The sequence below is a fragment of the Hyla sarda genome, chromosome 10 (assembly GCF_029499605.1).
Source record: "Hyla sarda isolate aHylSar1 chromosome 10, aHylSar1.hap1, whole genome shotgun sequence".
NCBI classification, from domain to species: domain Eukaryota; kingdom Metazoa; phylum Chordata; class Amphibia; order Anura; family Hylidae; genus Hyla; species Hyla sarda.
The window spans coordinates 5366342-5387084 of NC_079198.1; the positions used below are offsets into that span (position 1 = coordinate 5366342).

Below are 20743 nucleotides of genomic sequence, written 5' to 3' on the forward strand. Positions count from 1 at the left end.
TATACATCCAGTATATACATTGTACATGAGCTGGCAGCAGGCACAGGTAAATGGCGCCAATGTCCTCACAGCTCCTGAGCGCCCAACACTCGGGGGTCAACTTAGACCAATGTTTCCCAACCAGGGTGCCTCCAGCTGTTGCAAAACTACAACTCCCAGCATGCCCGGACAGCCAACGGCTGTCCGGGCATGCTGGGAGTTGTAGTTTTGCAACAGCTGAAGGCGCACTGGTTTGAAAGCACTGCCTTAGACAGTCTCTCGTCAGAGGCGTCATGAAGGGATCCCAGCCACACGCAGGTACTCACTCCAGCTGAGAGTGTCCCCGGCTGTCACAGGGGTAAGTCCGTCGGCCTGCTCCGTGGCGTTCTGCAGCTGCTTCACCACATCTGTAAAGCAAGGTCTCAGCAGCGCCTCCCACTGCCAGCAGCTGCTCATTACCTCATACCTGGAAGAGCAGAAGAAGCAGTCACTATCGGTATAGTATATATCACTATAGACCTACTTACCTCCATGGTTAAACCCCTTTAAATGAGTACTCAGGGATATAAAAATGTATTCCCTATCCTACAAGGCCCCCGATTCTCCTCCTGAATGGGGTGTGACGACCACCGCACAAAGTAATGGCTGACACACCCCCTCAATGAATGTCTATGGGAGAGCCGGAGCGCTGCACTCGGGACGTCTGTCTTTCCCATAGAGCTGCATGGAGGGGACGTGTCGGCCATCACTTCGTGTAGTGGTTGACATGCTCCATTTAGAAGTAGAGCCCGTGCAGGAAGTCGGACCTCCACCGATCTGATATCCTTAGGATAGGGGATACGTTTTTACATCCCGGAGTACTCTTTTAAAGGGGTACTCCGCCCCTAGACATCTTATCCTCTATCCCGCCACGATCTCCCTGCTGCACCCTGCGTTCGTTTAGAGCGTCGGGTGCATCGCCGGAGGCTCGTGACCTCACGGCCACGTCCCCTCAATGCAAGTCTATGGGAGGGGGCGTGACGCCCCCTCCCATAGACTTGCATTGAAGGGGCGTGGCCGTGACATCACCAGCAGGGAATATCTGTGACTTCACGAGCCTCCGCCCTCTATCGCTCGTCATCAGGCACAGAGCGATCTTTGCTCCGTGCACCAGATGACAGGGGGAGCTGCAGGAGAGATCGCGGGGGTTCCCATCAGCGGGAGCCCCGCGATCAGACATTTTATTCCCTATTCTTTGGATGAAGTTAGGTGCCAAGGAGTTTCATGCTTGGTGGTTACACTCACACTGGGTAGTTACAATTATATTTGGTGACTGTATATACTTGGTGGCTGTATATACTTGGTGGTTACACTCACACTGGTTAGTTACAATTATACTTGGCGGCTGTATATACTTGGCGGCTGTATATACTTGGCGGCTGTATATACTTGGTGGTTACACTCACACTGGGTAGTTACAATTATACTTGGCGGCTGTATATACTTGGCGGCCGTATATACTTGGTGGTTACACTCACACTGGTTAGTTACAATTATACTTGGCGGCTGTATATACTTGGTGGTTACACTCACACTGGGTAGTTACAATTATACTTGGCGGGTGTATATACTTGGCGGCTGTATATACTTGGCGGCTGTATATACTTGGCGGTTACACTCACACTGGGTAGTTACAATTATACTTGGCGGCTGTATATACTTGGCGGCCGTATATACTTGGTGGTTACACTCACACTGGTTAGTTACAATTATACTTGGCGGCTGTATATACTTGGTGGTTACACTCACACTGGGTAGTTACAATTATACTTGGCGGGTGTATATACTTGGCGGCTGTATATACTTGGCGGCTGTATATACTTGGTGGTTACACTCACACTGGGTAGTTACAATTATACTTGGCGGCTGTATATACTTGGCGGCTGTATATACTTGGTGGTTACACTCACACTGCGTAGTTACAATTATACTTGGCGGCTGTATATACTTGGTGGCTGTATATACTTGGTGGTTACACTCACACTGAGTAGTTACAATTATACTTGGCGGCTGTATATACTCTCACACTCACACTGGGTAAGTACAATTATACTTGGGCCGTATATACTTGGCGGCTGTATATACTTGGTGGTTACACTCACACTGGGTAGTTACAATTATACTTGGGCTGTATATACTTGGTGTATATACCAGCTGTATATACTGGGTGGTTACACTCACACTGGTTAGTTACAATCATACTTTGCGGCTGTACATATTTGGTGGTTACACTCGCACTTGGTGGCTTTACATTACATTATTTGATTACACTGAGGTGCCCATATACTTTAGACTTAAAGGAGTAGTCCAGTGGTGACTCAGTAGTGAGCAACTTATCCCCTATCCTAAGGATAGGGGATAAGTTGCAGATCGCGGGGGGTCCGACCGCTGGGGCCCCATGCGATCTCCTGTACGGAGCCCCGACAGCCCGGGGGAAGGGGGCGTGCCGACCCCTAAATACAACTCTATGGCAGAGCCGAAGTGCTGCCTTCGGCAATCTCCGGCTCTGCCATAGAGATGTATTGAGGGGGCGTGTCGGCCGCCGCTTCGTGCGGGGGTCGACACCCGCTATCTGGGCCGAGAGCCGGGGCCCCGTACAGAGAGATCGCAGGGGGCCCCAGCGGTCGGACCCCCCGCGATCTCAAACTTATCCCCTATCCTTAGGATAGGGGATAAGTTTTTCACCACTGGACTACCCCTTTAATTTGGCCAAAACTTTAGATGGGGATGAAGAACAAAAATGCTTCTACTTCTACCCCAACTCCCATCATCTGATTTTAAGTCTCTGCTTCAGTCCTCTGCTGCCACCTGGTGGGGACTCACAACTATAAGCTATAGATCAGGCATAGGCAACCTTCGGCACTGCAGATGTTTTGGAGCCAAATTACTGCCAAAGCACCATCACTGCCATATGTAGTCCAAAACATCTGCAGTGCCAAAGGTTGCCTATGTTTATAGATGATCGGAGATTGGCACCATCAAGAAGAGACCACAAAGCTAAAAACCATCTCCGCTCCCGATTATTAGAGGAGGAGACCACAGAGCTGACAATCATCTGTGGGGGTGGCGGTGACACTTGGGTCCTGGGTGGACAGATTAGCGTTTTTTGTTGTTGTGTCATCTTGTATGTATCCTGCCCCCCCCCCCCCCCATCCCCGGGTCCCCATCCTCATCCTATAACTGACCCCATCCTATGTGAATAAGCCCAGAAAAGCTTAAAGGATTACTCCATCGCTAGACATGTCATCCCCCATCCAAAGGCTAGAGGATAACATGGCTGATCGCGGGGGTTCCGGCCGTGTCTTCCCAGTCATACGGTGCACAGAGAGACATGCTGGATGACTGGTGATCACAGCCACATATATATATGATCGACCGATATCGTTTTTTTAGGGCAGATACCAATAATTGGTGCAGGTTAGGGCCGATAGCCGATAACTTATACCGATATTCCGGTATAAGTTATCGGCTATTTAACCCCCTGCGACACCGCTGCAGATCATTGATTTAAAGCGGGCGCTTTAAATCAATGATCTGCAGTGGCTTTTGCGGGGCCATAGGCCGCCGCCACCACCCGCTTCTCTCCCCTACCTGTCAGGGTGGTCCGGGCCATCCATCCATCGTTCCTATAGTGTCCGGGGGCATTCCGGGTGGAGGGTGGTCCGGTCCGGGCTGTGCTTCTTCTCCGGCGGTCATCTTCTCCACTCCGGGCAGGCTCCGGCCTAGTACGCTGCATAGACGCCGCTGCGCAGTAACACCCGTGCGCAGCGACGCACCTGACGTCACGGCGTAGCGGCGTCTATGCAGCGTACTAGGCCGGAGCCTGCCCGGAGTGGAGAAGAAGACCGTGGGAGAAGAAGGACAGCCCGGACCGGACCACCCTCCACCCGGAACGCCCCCGGACACTACATGAAGGAAGGATGGCCTGGATCACCCCCATTACGGGTAAGTTTAATTTTTTTATTGACTCGGAGGGTGGGGGAGGGGCCCGACCGGTATAGCGGTATGGGAAAAAATCCATAACGGTATACCGCCTAGCATCACAGTGGGCCGGGGGTGCGGTGCGGTGGGTCGAGGGGGTGGCGGTCGCGGTGCGGGGGGCGGGGCATTATCGGCAAGATAATTGCCGATACCGATAATGCCCAAAATCGTGATTATCGGCCGATAATATCGGCCATACCGATAATCGGTCGATCCCTAATATATATATATATATATACACATACATACACACATATATATATATATATATATATATATATATATATATATATATATAATCTCAACTGGCTCCAGAAAGGGAAACAGATTTGTAAATTACTTCTATTAAAAAATCTTAATCCTTTCAGTACTTATGAGCTGCTGAAGTTGAGTTGTTCTTTTCTGTCTAAGTGCTCTCTGATGACACCTGTCTCAGGACCTGTCCAGAGTAGAAGCAAATCCCCATAGAAAACCTCTTCTACTCTGTACAGTTCCCGAGACAAGCAGAGATGTCAGCAGAGAGCACTGTTGTCAGACAGAAAAGAACAACTCAACTTCAGCAGCTGATAATTATTGGAAGGATTAAGATTTTTTTAATAGAAGTCATTTACAAATCTGTTTAACTTTCTGCAGCCAGTTAATATATATAAAAACAGTTTTTCCTGGAATACCCCTTTAAAGAAGGCAGCATGTGAGCTCTTCCAGGGAAGGATTGACCTTTTAAGGCTCCTCGGCCAAATGGAGCTTCTTGTACAGATGCAGCAATTGTCTATGTCAGTGTTTTCCAAACAGTGTGTCTCCAGCTGTTGCAAAACTACAACACCCAGCATGCCCGGACAGCCAAAGGCTGTCCGGGCATGCTGGGTGTTGTAGTTTTGCAACAGCTGGAGACACACTGTTTGAAAAAAACACTAATCTATGAAGACTATAGTGAGGAGTCCATGACTATTACTGCCTGGGGAGCCCAAACTAAAGTGTTACCCCTTTGACCCCCATTTACTTACAGTCGGGGTCCGCACTGCGGGGGCTGCTCCATTCTGTAGTTCTTCTGTAGTTTGGATGGCAGCTGAGAGGGGTCCACATCCGGGTACGGGGGAGAACCTGTTAGAATGATAGAAGAAGGTGGGGGTCAGCTGGACACTGTGGGGTCAGGGACGTTAGGTCAAAGGTCGCCTGCAGACTGTGACCCTGCACTAGAACATATGGATTTAGTTGTGGCCCCAAAACCTGAATGAATGTTTAAAGGAGAAGTATCACGTACAAAAACTTATCCTCCATCTGCAGGATTAAATTTTAGATGGTGGGTCCAATCACTGGGACCCCCCGCAATCTCCTGTACGGGGTCCTGGCTCTCTCCGGGAACGGGGCGTGTAAACCCCTGCACAAAGTGGCAGCCAACACGCAGTGCGGGGGGGGGGGGGGGGGGGGGGGTCGATGCGCTCAGTTCCCAGGGCCCCGTGCAGGAGATCCTAGGGGGTCCCGGTGGTCTGACCACCCCCCATCTAAGGAGAAAGGGGGTAGGTTTTACATGATATTTATCATTTAATGGTGGGTCGCACAAACTTTTTTTTGGAGGGCCCCAGTTGTCAGACTATGGGCTCAGGGCTCAGTTTCGCCCCAAGACCCAGCGCTCAGGGGGTCACTGAATAAAGAATACTAAATAATAATACACAATGCGGACATAATGCGGACATAATACAACTCCCAACATCTTCGATAGCCGCAGGTTTAGGGATTGGTGCAGGCGGCAAAGTCCATACAACCCTCCTATAGACTGTTCAGATTCCCAGGGCCTGGGGTGTCGGGGTCACATGTCATCCATTATGTCTTAAAGTAATCAATAGTAAGAAGAGCGTGGACCTTGTCCCCTGCCGTGTAATCTACAGGACACGTCAGGCTCAGGGGCCACTACAGTGAGGTTTATGGCGACACGAGCTGATTCTGCAGAATGAAGAGGTTATATAACTTATCAGCTCATCACATGACAGCTCTGAAGTATCTCTTACACAAGGACGGAGAGGGTGTCATGGCCGCTGACCACTTACCTAGTGTCATCATCTCGTACAGCAAGATCCCAAATGACCACCTATGAGAGAGGAGAAGCGGTGAGCCTGTGACATCATCCCGCTGACCCCGCCCACTATTAGCGGTCACTCACACGTCGCTCTTCTCTGTGATGTCCGATCCCTTCAGCCGCTCTGGTGACTGCCACTTCAGAGGCACCTGGGCCGCTCGCCGTGCAGGGACGGAGCCGGTTCTGTACTGTATGGCGGCCAAACCCAGACCGCAGAGCTGGACGCTCAGATCCTCGTGGATGAGGACATTACACGCAGCCACGTAGCCGTGGACCAGATTGTGCATCTCAGACAGATACTCCTGGGGAGGGGGAGAAGTCACGAGTCAGAGATTCTAACATGTGGGTGAGCGAGAGCACCAAGACCCCTCTGACCTCGGCACCCCCCCCCCCCCCCCCGCTCTGTCCCCCTTGTTCAGACCCCTCCGGCCCCCCTTGTTCCGACCCCTCCGGCCCCCCTTGTTCCGACCCCTCCGGCCCCCCTTGTTCAGACCCCTCCGTCCCCCTTGTTCAGACCCCTCCGTCCCCCTTGTTCCGACCCCTCCGGCCCCCCTTGTTCCGACCCCTCCGGCCCCCCTTGTTCCGACCCCTCCGGCCCCCCTTGTTCCGACCCCTCCGGCCCCCCTTGTTCAGACCCCTCCGGCCCCCCTTGTTCAGACCCCTCCGTCCCCCTTGTTCAGACCCCTCCGTCCCCCTTGTTCAGACCCCTCCGTCCCCCTTGTTCAGACCCCTCCGTCCCCCTTGTTCAGACCCCTCCGTCCCCCTTGTTCAGACCCCTCCGTCCCCCTTGTTCAGACCCCTCCGTCCCCCTTGTTCAGACCCCTCCGTCCCCCTTGTTCAGACCCCTCCGTCCCCCTTGTTCAGACCCCTCCGTCCCCCTTGTTCAGACCCCTCCGTCCCCCTTGTTCAGACCCCTCTGTCCCCCTGTTTAGACCCCTCCGTCCCCCTTGTTCCGACCCCTCCGTCCCCCTTGTTCCGACCCCTCCGTCCCCCTTGTTCAGACCCCTCCGTCTCACTGTGGTAAACCTTAGAATATGGGATCCATGATTCACCACTATGTCCTGTAATGTGTCACCTACCAGCCCACTGGCCACTTGTGAAGATATGGCGTAGACGTTCCTCTCAGTGATCCTTGGGGAGGCGCCATCTGCAGCCTGTACACCCTAAATATGGAAGAATCGCACATTACTGGGGGGAGGGCCAGACATCGCTGACACCATAATATCAAAAGATAGAACAAATAGCAATTCCTTATTATCATCATTACCATCACCCCCATCATCATAACCACCACCCCCATCATCATAACCACCACCCCCATCATCATAACCACCACCCCCATCATCATAACCACCACCCCCATCATCATAACCACCACCCCATCATCATAACCACCACCCCCATCATCATCATCATCACCACCACCCCCATCATCATAACCACCACCCCATCATCATAACCACCACCCCCATCATCATCATCATCATCATCACCACCACCCCCCATCATCATCACTTCTCCTACAACCTGCCAATAGTGATGCTCAGGGCAGAGACAGGACGACTGTGTCTTACCCTCCATTCCTTCTCAATATTCACATTAAATCAAGCAGCGCCACCTCTTGGGCTGAACCTGGTACTGCAGTTTAAACTCAGCAGAGCATCAGTCCCAGAATGTGGACAGGGGTGGCACTTGTCTAATCCTGGACGCGCCCCCCTCCCCCTGCCAAAATACGGATCCCAAATTTACAGCTAAAAATATATCCGCAGGCTTTGGCGCATCTAATACAATACAACCACTCGATGGGCTTAAGAGGGAAAACAAGATCACACCACAAAACCCATTTATAATAACAATCCCTGCGCCCGCTGAGTCATGTGACCGCGAAATCTGATAATGGCTTCATGTAAACATCGGTCACACGTCTCCTCCATGATAAGAGTGCGGAGAGATAAGTCACATGGTGTACACAGTGTCACAGCGTGGAACACAACCGGGGAGGGTCATGTGACACAGCCGGGATACAGTGTCCGCACCGAGACAGGAGCCTGGGAATCTGAATGGGGATCTACAATCTCAGCTTAAGGACTAGACATCACTCTTTAAGGACTGTACTATACATCCCAGTTTAAGGACTGTACTATGCATCACACTTTATGGACTGTATTATATATCCCGGTATAAGGACTGTATTATATATCCCGGTTCAAGGACTGTATTATATATCCCGGTATAAGGACTGTATTATATATCCCGGTTCAAGGACTGTATTATATATCCCGGTATAAGGACTGTATTATATATCCCGGTTCAAGGACTGTATTATATATCCCGGTTCAAGGACTGTTATTATATATCCCGGTTCAAGGACTGTTATTATATATCCCGGTTCAAGGACTGTATTATATATCCCGGTTCAAGGACTGTACTATATATACCGGTTCAAGGACTGTATTATATATACCGGTTCAAGGACTGTACTACACATTACACTTCAAGGACTGCACTACACATTACACTTCAAGGACTGTACTACACATTACACTTCAAGGACTGTACTACACATTACACTTCATGGACTGCACTACACATTACACTTCATGGACTGCACTACACATTACACTTCATGGACTGCACTACACATTACACTTCAAGGACTGTACTACACATTACACTTCATGGACTGTACTACACATTACACTTCAAGGACTGCACTACACATTACACTTCAAGGACTGTACTACACATTACACTTCAAGGACTGTACTACACATTACACTTCAAGGACTGTACTACACATTACACTTCATGGACTGTACTACACATTACACTTCAAGGACTGTACTACACATTACACTTCATGGACTGTACTACACATTACACTTCATGGACTGCACTACACATTACACTTCAAGGACTGTACTACACATTACACTTCATGGACTGTACTACACATTACACTTCAAGGACTGTACTACACATTACACTTCATGGACTGTACTACACATTACACTTCAAGGACTGCACTACACATTACACTTCATGGACTGTACTACACATTACACTTCAAGGACTGCACTACACATTACACTTCATGGACTGCACTACACATTACACTTCAAGGACTGTACTACACATTACACTTCATGGACTGTACTACACATTACACTTCAAGGACTGCACTACACATTACACTTCATGGACTATACTACACATTACACTTCAAGGACTGTACTACACATTACACTTCATGGACTGTACTACACATTACACTTCAAGGACTGTACTACACATTACACTTCATGGACTGCACTACACATTACACTTCAAGGACTGTACTACACATTACACTTCAAGGACTGTACTATATATACCGGTTCAAGGACTGTACTACACATTACACTTCAAGGACTGCACTACACATTACACTTCAAGGACTGTACTACACATTACACTTCAAGGACTGTACTATATATACCGGTTCAAGGACTGTACTACACATTACACTTCAAGGACTGTACTACACATTACACTTCAAGGACTGTACTACACATTACACTTCAAGGACTGTACTACACATTACACTTCAAGGACTGCACTACACATTACACTTCAAGGACTGCACTACACATTACACTTCAAGGACTGCACTACACATTACACTTCAAGGACTGCACTACACATTACACTTCAAGGACTGCACTACACATTACACTTCATGGACTGCACTACACATTACACTTCAAGGACTGTACTATATATACCGGTTCAAGGACTGTACTACACATTACACTTCAAGGACTGCACTACACATTACACTTCAAGGACTGTACTACACATTACACTTCATGGACTGCACTACACATTACACTTCAAGGACTGCACTACACATTACACTTCATGGACTGCACTACACATTACACTTCAAGGACTGTACTACACATTACACTTCATGGACTGCACTACACATTACATTTCAAGGACTGTACTACACATTACACTTCATGGACTGCACTACACATTACACTTCAAGGACTGCACTACACATTACACTTCAAGGACTGCACTACACATTACACTTCAAGGACTGTACTACACATTACACTTCATGGACTGCACTACACATTACACTTCAAGGACTGCACTACACATTACACTTCAAGGACTGCACTACACATTACACTTCAAGGACTGTACTACACATTACACTTCATGGACTGCACTACACATTACACTTCATGGACTGTACTACACATTACACTTCATGGACTGCACTACACATTACACTTCAAGGACTGTACTACACATTACACTTCAAGGACCGCACTACACATTACACTTCAAGGACTGCACTACACATTACACTTCATGGACTGCACTACACATTACACTTCAAGGACTGTACTACACATTACACTTCAAGGACTGCACTACACATTACACTTCATGGACTGCACTACACATTACACTTCAAGGACTGCACTACACATTACACTTCAAGGACTGTACTACACATTACACTTCAAGGACTGCACTACACATTACACTTCATGGACTGCACTACACATTACACTTCAAGGACTGCACTACACATTACACTTCATGGACTGTACTACACATTACACTTCATGGACTGCACTACACATTACACTTCAAGGACTGCACTACACATTACACTTCAAGGACTGCACTACACATTACACTTCAAGGACTGTACTACACATTACACTTCATGGACTTGTTTCACACACAATACCTGACGTGAGTTTCGGAGGAAGGTGAGCAGGTCCCCGTAGGACATGGCCTCCATGATGACACTCGGGGGTCTCCTCTCGGTCTGACACCAAAGCATCTTCACCAGATTGTCATGATTACAGACCTGCACATAGAACTTCAGGAGGTCGATGAAATCCTGCACCTCTCCGGGGCTGCAATGCTCTGCAGATGAGAAGATGGCGGTCAGCCTGTGGTCCTCTCCTTGTTGGGGTCCTTACCCCGGACTCACTCACCTGACAGCTCCTTCAGGATGACATGCTGACCGTCTTGTGTCTTCTCTGAGCAGCACAGGACGGCCCGACTAATGGGACCGAAGTGTCCGTCACACAGCACCTCCCTGCGCTCCACCGACCACTCAATGGGCAGCTGCTTCTTCTCCACAACAGGATCCAGAGTCTCCAGAGAATTCTCATACACCCCCGCAGCGTTCACTGCCCAATCCAGAGGGAAATCTAGAATGGGGGGGAAACTTATATCCACTGCAGAGCACAGTGCAGTACAGTATATATCCACTGCAGAGCACAGTGCAGTATATATCCACTGCAGAGCACAGTGCAGTATATATCCACTGCAGAGCACAGTACAGTATATATCCACTGCAGAGCACAGTACAGTATATATCCACTGCAGAGCACAGTACAGTATATATCCACTGCAGAGCACAGTACAGTATATATCCACTGCAGAGCACAGTACAGTATATATCCACTATACAGAGCACAGTACAGTATATATCCACTGCAGAGCACAGTACAGTATATATCCACTGCAGAGCACAGTACAGTATATATCCACTGCAGAGCACAGTACAGTATATATCCACTGCAGAGCACAGTGCAGTACAGTATATATCCACTGCAGAGCACAGTACAGTATATATCCACTGCAGAGCACAGTACAGTATATATCCACTGCAGAGCACAGTGCAGTACAGTATATATCCACTGCAGAGCACAGTACAGTATATATCCACTGCAGAGCACAGTACAGTATATATCCACTGCAGAGCACAGTGCAGTACAGTATATATCCACTGCAGAGCACAGTACAGTACAGTATATATCCACTGCAGAGCACAGTACAGTATATATCCACTGCAGAGCACAGTACAGTATATATCCACTGCAGAGCACAGTACAGTATATATCCACTGCAGAGCACAGTACAGTATATATCCACCGCAGAGCACAGTACAGTATATATCCACTGCAGAGCACAGTACAGTATATATCCACTGCAGAGCACAGTACAGTATATATCCACTGCAGAGCACAGTGCAGTACAGTATATATCCACTGCAGAGCACAGTGCAGTACAGTATATATCCACTGCAGAGCACAGTACAGTATATATCCACTGCAGAGCACAGTGCAGTACAGTATATATCCACTGCAGAGCACAGTACAGTATATATCTACTAGAGAGCACAGTACAGTATATATCCACTGCAGAGCACAGTGCAGTACAGTATATATCCACCGCAGAGCACAGTACAGTATATATCCACCGCAGAGCACAGTACAGTATATATCCACTGCAGAGCACAGTACAGTATATATCCACTTTACAGAGCACAGTACAGTATATATCCACTGCAGAGCACAGTACAGTATATATCCACTGCAGAGCACAGTGCAGTACAGTATATATCCACTGCAGAGCACAGTACAGTATATATCCACCGCAGAGCACAGTACAGTATATATCCACTGCAGAGCACAGTACAGTATATATCCACTGCAGAGCACTATGCAGTACAGTATATATCCACTGCAGAGCACAGTACAGTATATATCCACTGCAGAGCACAGTACAGTATATATCCACTGAAGAGCACAGTGCAGTATATATCCACTGCAGAGCACAGTGCAGTACAGTATATATCCACTGCAGAGCACAGTACAGTATATATCCACTGCAGAGCACTATGCAGTACAGTATATATCCACTGCAGAGCACAGTACAGTATATATCCACTGCAGAGCACAGTGCAGTACAGTATATATCCACTGCAGAGCACAGTACAGTATATATCCACTGCAGAGCACAGTGCAGTACAGTATATATCCACTGCAGAGCACAGTACAGTATATATCCACTGCAGAGCACAGTGCAGTACAGTATATATCCACTGCAGAGCACAGTACAGTATATATCCACTGCAGAGCACAGTGCAGTACAGTATATATCCACTGCAGAGCACAGTACAGTATATATCCACTATAGAGCACAGTACAGTATATATCCACCGCAGAGCACAATACAGTATATATCCACCGCAGAGCACAGTACAGTATATATCCACTGCAGAGCACAGTGCAGTACAGTATATATCCACTGCAGAGCACAGTACAGTATATATCCACTGCAGAGCACAGTGCAGTACAGTATATATCCACTGCAGAGCACAGTACAGTATATATCCACCGCAGAGCACAGTACAGTATATATCCACTGCAGAGCACAGTACAGTATATATCCACTGCAGAGCACAGTGCAGTACAGTATATATCCACTGCAGAGCACAGTACAGTATATATCCACTGCAGAGCACAGTACAGTATATATCCACTGCAGAGCACAGTACAGTATATATCCACTGCAGAGCATAGTACAGTATATATCCACTGCAGAGCACAGTACAGTATATATCCACAGCAGAGCACAGTACAGTATATATCCACTGCAGAGCACAGTGCAGTATATATCCACTGCAGAGCACAGTACAGTATATATCCACTGCAGAGCACAGTACAGTATATATCCACTATAGAGCACAGTACAGTATATATCTACCGCAGAGCACAGTACAGTATATATCCACCACAGAGCACAGTACAGTATATATCCACCACAGAGCACAGTACAGTATATATCCACCGCAGAGCACAGTACAGTATATATCCACTAGAGAGCATAGTACAGTATATATCCACCGCAGAGCACAGTACAGTATATATCCACTAGAGAGCACAGTACAGTATATATCTACCGCAGAGCACAGTACAGTATATATCCACTAGAGAGCACAGTACAGTATATATCCACTGCAGAGCACAGTACAGTATATATCCACTATAGAGCACAGTACAGTATATATCCACCGCAGAGCACAGTACAGTATATATCCACTGCAGAGCACAGTACAGTATATATCCACTGCAGAGCACAGTACAGTATATATCCACTATAGAGCACAGTACAGTATATATCCACTGCAGAGCAAAGTGCAGTACAGTATATATCCACTGCTGAGCACAGTACAGTACAGTATATATCCACTGCAGAGCACAGTACAGTATATATCCACTGCAGAGCACAGTACAGTATATATCCACTGCAGAGCACAGTACAGTATATATCCACTATAGAGCACAGTACAGTATATATCTACCGCAGAGCACAGTACAGTATATATCCACTATACAGAGCACAGTACAGTATATATCCACTATAGAGCACAGTACAGTATATATCCACTGCAGAGCACAGTACAGTATATATCCACTGCAGAGCACAGTACAGTATATATCCACTGCAGAGAACAGTGCAGTATATATCCACTGCAGAGCACAGTACAGTATATATCCACTATAGAGCACAGTACAGTATATATCCACTATAGAGCACAGTACAGTATATATCCACTGCAGAGCACAGTACAGTATATATCCACTGCAGAGCACAGTACAGTATATATCCACTGCAGAGCACAGTACAGTATATATCCACTATAGAGCACAGTACAGTATATATCCACCGCAGAGCACAGTACAGTATATATCCACTATACAGAGCACAGTATATATCCACTGCAGAGCACAGTACAGTATATATCTACCGCAGAGCACAGTACAGTATATATCTACCGCAGAGCACAGTACAGTATATATCCACTGCAGAGCACAGTACAGTATATATCCACTATAGAGCACAGTACAGTATATATCCACTATAGAGCACAGTACAGTATATATCCACTGCAGAGCACAGTACAGTATATATCCACTGCAGAGCACAGTACAGTATATATCCACTGCAGAGCACAGTACAGTATATATCCACTATAGAGCACAGTACAGTATATATCCACTGCAGAGCACAGTACAGTATATATCCACTGCAGAGCACAGTACAGTATATATCCACTATACAGAGCACCGTACAGTATATATCCACTATAGAGCACAGTACAGTATATATCCACTATACAGAGCACCGTACAGTATATATCCACTGCAGAGCACAGTACAGTATATATCCACTGCAGAGCACAGTACAGTATATATCCACTATACAGAGCACAGTACAGTATATATCCACTATACAGAGCACAGTACAGTATATATCCACTGCAGAGCACAGTACAGTATATATCCACTGCAGAGCACAGTACAGTATATATCCACTAGAGAGCACAGTACAGTATATATCCACTAGAGAGCACAGTACAGTATATATCCACTATAGAGCACAGTACAGTATATATACACACTATAGAGCACTGTACAGTATATATACACACTATAGAGCACAGTACAATATATATACACACACTATAGAGCACCGTACAGTATATATCTACTATACAGAGCACAGTACAGTATATATACACACTATAGAGAGCACAGTGCAGGTTATATACACTCTAGAGTGTGCAGTACAGTTTATCTAAACTTTAGAGGACACAGTACTATATATATATATATATTATATATATATATATATATATATATATATATATATACTCACCGTGCATTATGGTGTATAACATTCTACATTGCTGAGCACAGTATATATGCACTTAATGATTTTACCATTTGTTTTGTCTTTTGCTCTTTTTCTTTTGTCTCTCCTCTTCCTGCGGATCGACTTCCATAAGATAATGGCGATCACTATGAGGGTGGAGCCTGACAGCAGCGCCGGAATGATGATGACTGAATTCTGCCAGCCATTCTCATCTAGGGAGTAAATGACACAATGTGGCAGTAAAATCCAGACAAAAGGTGGGTGACGGACTCCGGGGTCTCATGATCTCCTCTTATACAGACTCTTATGATCATAATAAAGATGGCCCCACATAGGCTGTCACATTGCACAGCTCTTAGCGGGTGGTCTGCCTCACTATGCCGCCACAAACCCTCCTCAACTATTCCCTATATTAGGGAGAAAACTTGTTATACAGTATGAGAGGAAAGCAGATGGATGTAATGCCGATGGATGTAATGCCGATGGATGTAATGCCGATGGATGTAATGCCGATGGATGTAATGCCGATGGATGTAATGCCGATGGATGTAATGCCGATGGATGTAATGCCGATGGATGTAATGCCGATGGATGTAATGCCGATGGATGTAATGCCGATGGATGTAATGCCGATGTATGTAATGCAGATGGATGTAATGCAGATGTATGTAATGCAGATGTATGTAATGCAGATGTATGTAATGCAGATGTATGTAATGCAGATGGATGTAATGCCGATGGATGTAATGCCGATGGATGTAATGCCGATGTATGTAATGCAGATGTATGTAATGCAGATGTATGTAATGCCGATGGATGTAATGCCGATGGATGTAATGCCGATGTATGTAATGCAGATGGATGTAATGCAGATGGATGTAATGCAGATGGATGTAATGCAGATGGATGTAATGCAGATGGATGTAATGCAAGTACTTACTACGGTGAAAGTCCTCAGACGAATTCATGGTCATCTGCTGGAGGTCGTCCATGTGTCAGATACGTGTCTGTGCACTCTGTGGCGGTCTGTCAGTCACTGTATTGGAAGGGGACACGGATTATTGCTGGAAACTTCTCATTTATAGATGATATATAGTGGTTTGTATCATATAATAAGACCCCTTTCTGCCTCTTTCCAATATTAAAGGGGTACTCCGGTGAAAAAAATATATATATTTTTTTTTTAAATAAACTGGTGCCAGAAAGTTGAACAGATTTATAAATGACTTATATTTAAAAATCTTAATCCTTCCAGTACTTATCAGCTGCTGTATGCTCCACAGGAAGTTCTTTTCTTTTTTACTTTCCTTTTTGCCTGACTCTGACACCTCTGTCCATGTCAGGAACTGTCCAGAGTAGGAGCAAATCCCCATAGCAAACCTCTCCTGCTCTGGACAGTTCCTGAGACAGACAGAGGTGTCAGCAGAGAGCACTGTGGTCAGACAGAAAACAAATTTGAAGGGGTACTCCACTGGCCAGCATTCAGAACATTTAGTTACGAACGCTGTGCGCGCGCTGCGAGGGTCGGTCCCCTCGTGACATCAGGGCACTCCCCCTCAATGCAAGTCTATGGAAGGGGGCGTGGCAGCTGTCATTGAGGGGCGTGGCCTGATGGCACCAGGGGGCGTGGACGACTCCCGCAGCACGCACACACCGTTTGGAACTAAATGTTCTGAACGCTGACCAGTGGAGTACCCCTTTAAAAACAAAAGAACTTCCTGTGGAGCATACAGCAGCTGATAAGTACTGGAAGGATTAAGATTTTTAAATAGAAGTAATTTACAAATCTATTTAACTTTCTGGCATCAGTCGATTTAAAAAAAAAATTGTTTTCACCGGAGTACCCCTTTAAATTACATGATAACCCCAAGCAGAGCTCCCTGCCCAGAGGAGCAGCTCTACCCACAATCCAGAGCCCCCCCCATAAATACAATTCTCTTCTGTACATCATCTACTAGGCTGGATCTTAGTTTTGTGCTCTTGAGAAAGATCCTGAATGTTGTACCAAGCTTTGCCAGAGTAATGCTTAGAGGGGTACTCCGGTGGATAACTTTTTTTTTTTTTTTTTTTTAAATCAACAGGTGCCAGAATTACTGTATATTACTTCTATTAAAAATTCTTAATCCTTCCAGTACTTATTACCGGCTGTATGCTACAGAGGAAATTCTTTTCTGTCTGACCACAGTGCTCTCTGCTGACACCTCTGTCCATGTCAGGAACTGTCCAGAGCAGCATAGGTTTGCTATGGGGATTTTCTCCTGCTCTGGACAGTTCCTGACATGGACAGAGGTGTCAGCAGAGAGCACTGTGGTTGTGACTGAAAATAAATCCAAAATGAAAAGAACTTCCTGTGTAGCAAAGTAGTAACAGACAGGTAACTAAAGTAAACAGGTAACTAAAGTCACAACACTAAACAGATGAGAATTAACAGGTTTAGGAACGAACAACACTAAACAAGAGTACAACATATAAGGCAATGGGCAAAGCAAGAGAAGCAATGGATCAGAACCAATACCGAGGTGAAGATAAAAACACAAACAGGTCAAAATACAAGTCAGAAAATAGGTTCAGGTAACAGACAAGACTGAACAAAAGTAAAACACACAAGGCAAGGGGCAAAGGAAGAGAAGCAATGGATCAGGACCTATACTGAGGTGAAGTTCAAAACACAAACAGGTCAAAATACAAGTCAGAAAATAGGTTCAGGTAACAGACAAGACTGAACAAAAGTACAACACACAAGGCAAGGGGCAAAGGAAGAGAAGCAATGGATCAAGACCTATACTGAGGTGAAGTATAAAACACAAACATGTAAGAATACAATTCAGGATACAGGTTTAAATAACAGACAAGACTGAACAGAAGGCAAGGGCAAAGTAAGAAAACCATTGGATCAGGACCTATACCGAGATAAGTAGAAAACACAAACAAGTCAAAATACAAGTCAGGATACAGGTTCAAATAACAGACAAGACTGAATAGAAGAACAACACACAAGGTAAGGAGTAAAGCAAGAAAAGCAATGGATCAGGACCTATACCAAGGTGAAGTGGAAAACACAAACAGGTAAGAAAACAATTCAGGACACAGGTTCAAATAACAGACAAGAGTTAGTCCAGATAATTAGGACACGATAACCAAAATAGGGCTATGTAAATACAAATCACCATCTGGTGTGTAATTGATTTAGTTAAATACCCATAAACACACCAGGACAATAACTATGAATACATTTACTCTTTATTGAACATACATGTTTAAAAACATTTAAAAAGGGACAGCAACAGATCAGAAAAATATAGACTTCTACACAGGTAAGTATGTGAGAATGTGCAAAAATGTATACTAACAGTATATTAAAGTGACTTATGCAATCTATAAGGCTGCCAAGGTGCAGCATGCAATAGATATAGGCAATGTAAACACTTCAATATGTAAACAAATGAATACTCTGGCCGTGGCCAAATATATTGCACATAACATAAAGTGACACAGAGGAAGAAAGCAGGGTAAGAGAAAAGCCTGCAGATGTCTGATCTGATTGGCTCGGCAATGAGAGACACCTATGAATGTGGATAGGGAAAGTCCCACCACATCAAAGACAGTGTCAGCTAGTGAGCCAAAAAGTAAGTTGCCACAGCACAATAGCAGATCAGACCCATAGTCACCTAACACATACCCCTGTGCAGCACGCCAGACCCCAACGCCGTTTCGCCATGAAGGCTTCCTCCCTGAGGATTGGAGAATCGAGAGAGCAGAGGAAGTTGTGTCAAAATTTTCGTTATTTTATTAGGCAACTTGGGGACAATTGTAAAATAATAAGTTTCACCAGAAAACCCCTTTAAAAGGTATCTATACGATTGCTATTTTGTCCCTCTCTGAGAGCAAACCTTACTCGATCTTAAAGGTCAGTGACCCTAATAGATAATAAATGGGTGACAACAGGGATTGCATCCATAGAGTTGCCAGGCTGCATCTTTACTGTTCCTTTAAGCAGAGTTAGGTGTGTTTCATGTGCAGAGGAGTTACTACAGATAAGAAGATAAACAGAAGGATCAGATAAAGGAGACAAGTTTAGTCAGGAAGATGTAGACGTCTGTAGAGAGTACTCCAGGTCCAGGCTGTGACATCTGCAGACGCTCAACATTTATATAAAATATGAGATGATGATGGTGATGGCTCCTCAGGGTGATGATGATGATGGTTGTGGTGATGGCTCCTTAGTGTGGTAATGAAAAAGGTGGTAATGGCTCCTCAGTGCGATTATGGTGGTGATAGCTCCTTAGGGAGATGATGATGGTTCTAATGGCTCTTGATGGTTGTGATGATGGCGGCTCCTCAGTGTGGTAACGATAAAGGTGGTGATGGCTCCTCAGGGTGATGATGATGGTTGTGGTGATGGCTCCTTAGTGTGGTAACGATAAAGGTGGTGATGGCTCCTCAGGGTGATGATGATGGTTGTGGTGATGGCTCCTTAGTGTGGTAACGATAAAGGTGGTGATGGCTCCTTAGGGTGATGATGATGGTTGTGGTGATGGCTCCTTAGTGTGGTAACGATAAAGGTGGTGATGGCTCCTTAGGGTGATGATGATGGTTCTAATGGCTCCTCAGTGTGATTATGGTGGTGATGGCTCCTCATGATAGAGATGATGAGAGTTCCTCAGTGATGATGGCGTTGATAGCTCCTTAGGGTGATGATGATGGTGGTAATGGCTCCTCAGTGTGAATATGGTGGTGATAGCTCCTTAGTCTGACAATGATGATGGTGGCGATAGCTCTGGATGGTAGTGATGATGGTGGCTCCTCAGTGTGATAACGATAAAGGTGGTGATGGCTCCTCAGGGTGATGATGATGGTTGTGGTGATGGCTCCTTAGTGTGGTAACGATAAAGGTGGTGATGGCTCCTCAGGGTGATGATGATGGTTGTGGTGATGGCTCCTTAGTGTGGTAACGATAAAGGTGGTGATGGCTCCTCAGGGTGATGATGATGGTTGTGGTGATGGGTCCTTAGTGTGGTAACGATAAAGGTGGTGATGGCTCCTCAGGGTGATGATGATGGTTGTGGTGATGGGTCCTTAGTGTGGTAACGATAAAGGTGGTGATGGCTCCTCAGGGTGATGATGATGGTTGTGGTGATGGCTCCT

The 20743-nt window shown here is 46.0% G+C and overlaps 1 protein-coding gene across 7 annotated transcripts in view; it reads right to left on the reverse strand.

The window, feature by feature from the left end:
* Positions 1-215: 215 nt before the first annotated feature.
* LOC130294434 (tyrosine-protein kinase STYK1-like) overlaps positions 216-20743 on the reverse strand; it is an 83156-nt gene continuing 62628 nt past the window's right edge. For all 7 annotated transcript variants that reach the window (XM_056544221.1, XM_056544220.1, XM_056544219.1 and 4 more), the window contains exons 3-11: positions 16539-16634; positions 15667-15810; positions 11083-11301; positions 10830-11011; positions 7153-7236; positions 6158-6375; positions 6045-6085; positions 5004-5100; positions 216-445 (exon numbers count right to left, since the gene is read on the reverse strand). In XM_056544221.1, coding sequence (XP_056400196.1) covers positions 271-445; positions 5004-5100; positions 6045-6085; positions 6158-6375; positions 7153-7236; positions 10830-11011; positions 11083-11301; positions 15667-15810; positions 16539-16590 — 1212 coding nt within the window. In that variant the 5' untranslated portion in view covers positions 16591-16634 and the 3' untranslated portion in view covers positions 216-270. The remainder of the gene's footprint in view (positions 446-5003; positions 5101-6044; positions 6086-6157; positions 6376-7152; positions 7237-10829; positions 11012-11082; positions 11302-15666; positions 15811-16538; positions 16635-20743) is intronic.